The sequence below is a fragment of the Gadus macrocephalus genome, chromosome 8 (assembly GCF_031168955.1).
Source record: "Gadus macrocephalus chromosome 8, ASM3116895v1".
NCBI classification, from domain to species: Eukaryota; Metazoa; Chordata; class Actinopteri; order Gadiformes; family Gadidae; genus Gadus; species Gadus macrocephalus.
The window spans coordinates 6432260-6435763 of NC_082389.1; the positions used below are offsets into that span (position 1 = coordinate 6432260).

The 3504-nt window shown below is 44.2% G+C and overlaps 1 protein-coding gene across 2 annotated transcripts in view; it reads left to right on the forward strand.

The window, feature by feature from the left end:
* Window positions 1–214: 214 nt before the first annotated feature.
* The window catches only part of LOC132462713 (desmoplakin-A-like), a 17167-nt gene continuing 13877 nt past the window's right edge, over window positions 215–3504 (forward strand). The window contains exons 1-6 of one of the 2 annotated variants that reach the window (XM_060058411.1): window positions 215–544; window positions 1122–1181; window positions 1503–1670; window positions 2196–2300; window positions 2839–2934; window positions 3057–3182. In XM_060058411.1, the coding sequence (XP_059914394.1) occupies window positions 371–544; window positions 1122–1181; window positions 1503–1670; window positions 2196–2300; window positions 2839–2934; window positions 3057–3182 (729 nt within the window). In that variant the 5' untranslated portion in view covers window positions 215–370. The remainder of the gene's footprint in view (window positions 545–1121; window positions 1182–1502; window positions 1671–2195; window positions 2301–2838; window positions 2935–3056; window positions 3183–3504) is intronic. The other variant, XM_060058413.1, reaches the window with a different exon arrangement.

The following is a 3504-nucleotide window of genomic DNA, read 5'->3' on the forward strand; positions in this document are numbered from 1 at the left end:
AAAGCCCAGGGCAGTGAAGTATGGCTGGGAGGGGTGGCTGGAGGGGGGGGGGGGGGGGGGGGGGGGGGGGGGGGGGGGGGGGGCGCTGGGAGTGGGGGTAGGGGGGAGGGAGGTAGGGAGGGTAGGAGAGGAGGAGGGGGGTAGCTTGGAATTGTTTGCTGTAGGATAGGCGCTGGCAAGCCGGAGAAATTGATTTACTGCGTGTGCATCTGATGACACCTAGTGGACAAAAAGGGAAGTTATAAACACACTGAATAACGAAATGCATTACAAGTGATATAAAGCAAGTCCTGTATTATGTACAGCATCATTGTGTTTTTCATTTTTATTTCACGTATATCGCTTATTTAATGTATCTTTTTTCTTATGGATGTTATTTATTTGCCACGATAGTAAGCCTTGTTCCTCCGTGTTGCAGCGTCTGATTGAGACCGCGCCATGGGGGGATGATGCTGAGGCCCTGGATCAACAGACCATCAGCCATAGCAAATTCCACAACTCCATACAGAGGAGTGTGGAGGTGGACCGGGCCAGGGACGAGCTGGTACGTGGAGAATCACTTCCCTTCTAGTCTCTGTTCCTCCAGCTCCTCCTCCTCCTCCTCCTCCTCCTCCTCCTCCTCCTCCTCATCATCATTCTCATCTTCATCCTTCTCCTCCTCCTCCTCCTCCTCCTCATCATCATTCTCATCTTCATCCTTCTCCTCCTCCTCCTCCTCCTCCTCATCATCATTCTCATCTTCATCCTTCTCCTCCTCCTCCTCCTCCTCCTCCTCCTCCTCCTCCTCATCATCATTCTCATCTTCATCCTTCTCCTCCTCCTCCCCCTCCTCTTCATCTTCCTCCTCCTCTATATCCTCCTCCTCCTCTTCCTCTTCATCATCCTCATCTTCATCATCCTCCTCCTCTACTTCTTCATCATCCTCATCTAAATCTTCCTGCTCCACATTCTCTTCCTCCTCTTCCTCCTCTTCCTCTTATTTATTCGCCTTTATCAATGAGCTTCATTCTTATTATTCAGCTGTAGGACTGGTTTATGAACTGAAACTCATATGAAGGATAATGTGACTATTGTTCACTATTGCAATGAAATTCATTGAAACTTTAACCCCTGTTGTTCAGAACATGAGCCGTGACAAGCCCAGACTCAACACACTGGAACAGGAGTGGTCCAGTCTGCAGGTAAAACAAACAAATAATTTAACATGAAACAATTCATTAAAAAAAACATCTTATCCTAGCTATCTTTTTGGTTTACGGGGAACGGGTTAACCTAACGATTGTTGGTGCTTGGCACTTGCTTCTATGAACACCCTTACTGTAACGATGGCGATATATTATTTCTCTTTCTTCTGACAAATACTCTTATTGTAAGTATCTTGGATTAAAGCGTCTGCTAAATGCCCTAAATGACCCCTCATTATCATCAGACGTTATCGTCCTCTGACATCCGCCTTCTCACAAAAAGACCGCCTGTCCAACTCTCTCTCTCTCTCCCTTTAGAAAATGTCGGACAAGCGGTTCTCGGAGCTCCGCGAGCTGCAGGGAATCATCGAGGAGATCTCCCGGGCCATCATGTGGGTGAACGAGAGGGAGGAGGAGGAGCTGGTCTTCGACTGGGGAGACAAGAACATCGAGCAGTACATCCCCAGGAAGCAGGAGGGCTACTCAGTAAGGGCCACACCTATACATACAGCCTCATGGGTTCTGGTCAATGTAGTGGGAGTAGAATATAGAAGGTACTACTAAGTACTTATTAAGTGCTTTTACTTCCTAAGTACGTTTTTTTAAATGTTTTATTTGAAGCAGGAGTTTAAATAAAATATTTCTCATTCTATAGAAATGTATAAGACAAAAATGTATTACGTAAAACTGATCATCAACATTAATTAATAGCTTAAGAAATGTATTCATGTTGATGATCAGTTCCTACTATATTTTTGTTGCAGACATTTTCATAGAATGAGAATTATTTTACTTAATAATAGTTTAGATATGAATTGAAAGATTCCAAGTATAAGCATACAATGAATCAACATTGAAACACGTAACAACATAACAGGACACACAATGACTTGATAACACTTAATAACAGAGGTAGAGAGGAGAAAAAAGGCTGCGCATGTTGATTGTGGCGCGGGCCACAGTGACAGCGCCTGTCCTCACTCACCTCCACGCCCCCTGTTTCCATCACAGAAGATGATGAGTGCTCTGGAGGAGAAGGAGAAGGAGCTGAACAAACTCAAAACCAAGGTGGACGGCCTGCTCAACAAGAACCACCCCGCCTCCGACAAGATCGAGGTGAGCGGTCGCTCGCGTCGCGGCGGTCTGCGGCGTTTGGGAGTAGAGAGTGTAAAATGCTGGGGACGTGAATTCTGAAGTACATGCATTTAGATATGCAATTGTGTGCTTCAATTCACCCCTAAAAATATATGACACAAATGTATTATTATAGTTCCTCTGATGAGACTATTGCATGTATCATTATTGACCCATTTCTACAAGTGATGTAGTTATACAAATAGGATTGTCAGGCACAAAGTAAACATGGATGGATGATGCCTATTGAGTCAAAACATGGTAATTGATGAATACCTGGGATACTGAAATGATACAATTATTTGGCTTAAAATAAATGTCTTTATGCGTAAAATAACCAGAACGATAGTAGGTATTTTTGCACCCTTTGTGGATGTAAGGTTTTAAATTGGTTGTGCATCAGGGGGTTGGACACTCACTGGTTCACTTGTAAATGCCTTTGAATAGATTGGCTAGTGTGTTTTGGCGTCTGATTTGGATTGTGTTGTTGTTGTTGTTGTTGTTGTTGTTGTTCTTGTAGGCTTACATGGACACCTTGCAGACCCAGTGGAGCTGGCTGCTTCAGATCACCAAGTGCATTCATGTCCACTTGAAGGAGAACGCTGCCTACCAACAGGTGGGAAGAACACATGAGATCAGACGTTCTGGCTCCCACACGGGGAACTCCAGACGGCATGACGACAAGGCTTTCGGAGAACAATCCCCTAATTTCCTTTTAATTTTTTTTCCCCACTTCAGTTTTTCAAGGAAGCCAACGAGACCTATGGCAAACTGCAGAAACAACACGAACATGTCCGGAACAAGTTCACATGCGACAAGCAGACCTCGCTTGAATCGCTCCTGGATCTCCTGAAAGACCTGGAGGTAAAGAATACTGTGGAATCAGGTTTTGCTTGTTTCGCAGACGTCAAGTCGTGTGTCACAAACACGCATCTCTCAACACTAGTTACGTATGGGATGAAGTATAATTTATATGTGAGCTGTTGGATTTGTAACAAAAGACAACTTTATGAGTGTTTAGTTGAAAGGGGCTGTTGTTGGTGCCATGGAACTCAATGTAAATGATAAGATCTCTATTTATTCATATTTAATGGGGGCGCATGCAGGGACACGCAGCTTAGAGAACTGCACAACAGTGTTGTTTTTGGCAGGCATTTTAGATTTAGTTTTAGTCTTAGTCTTTTTG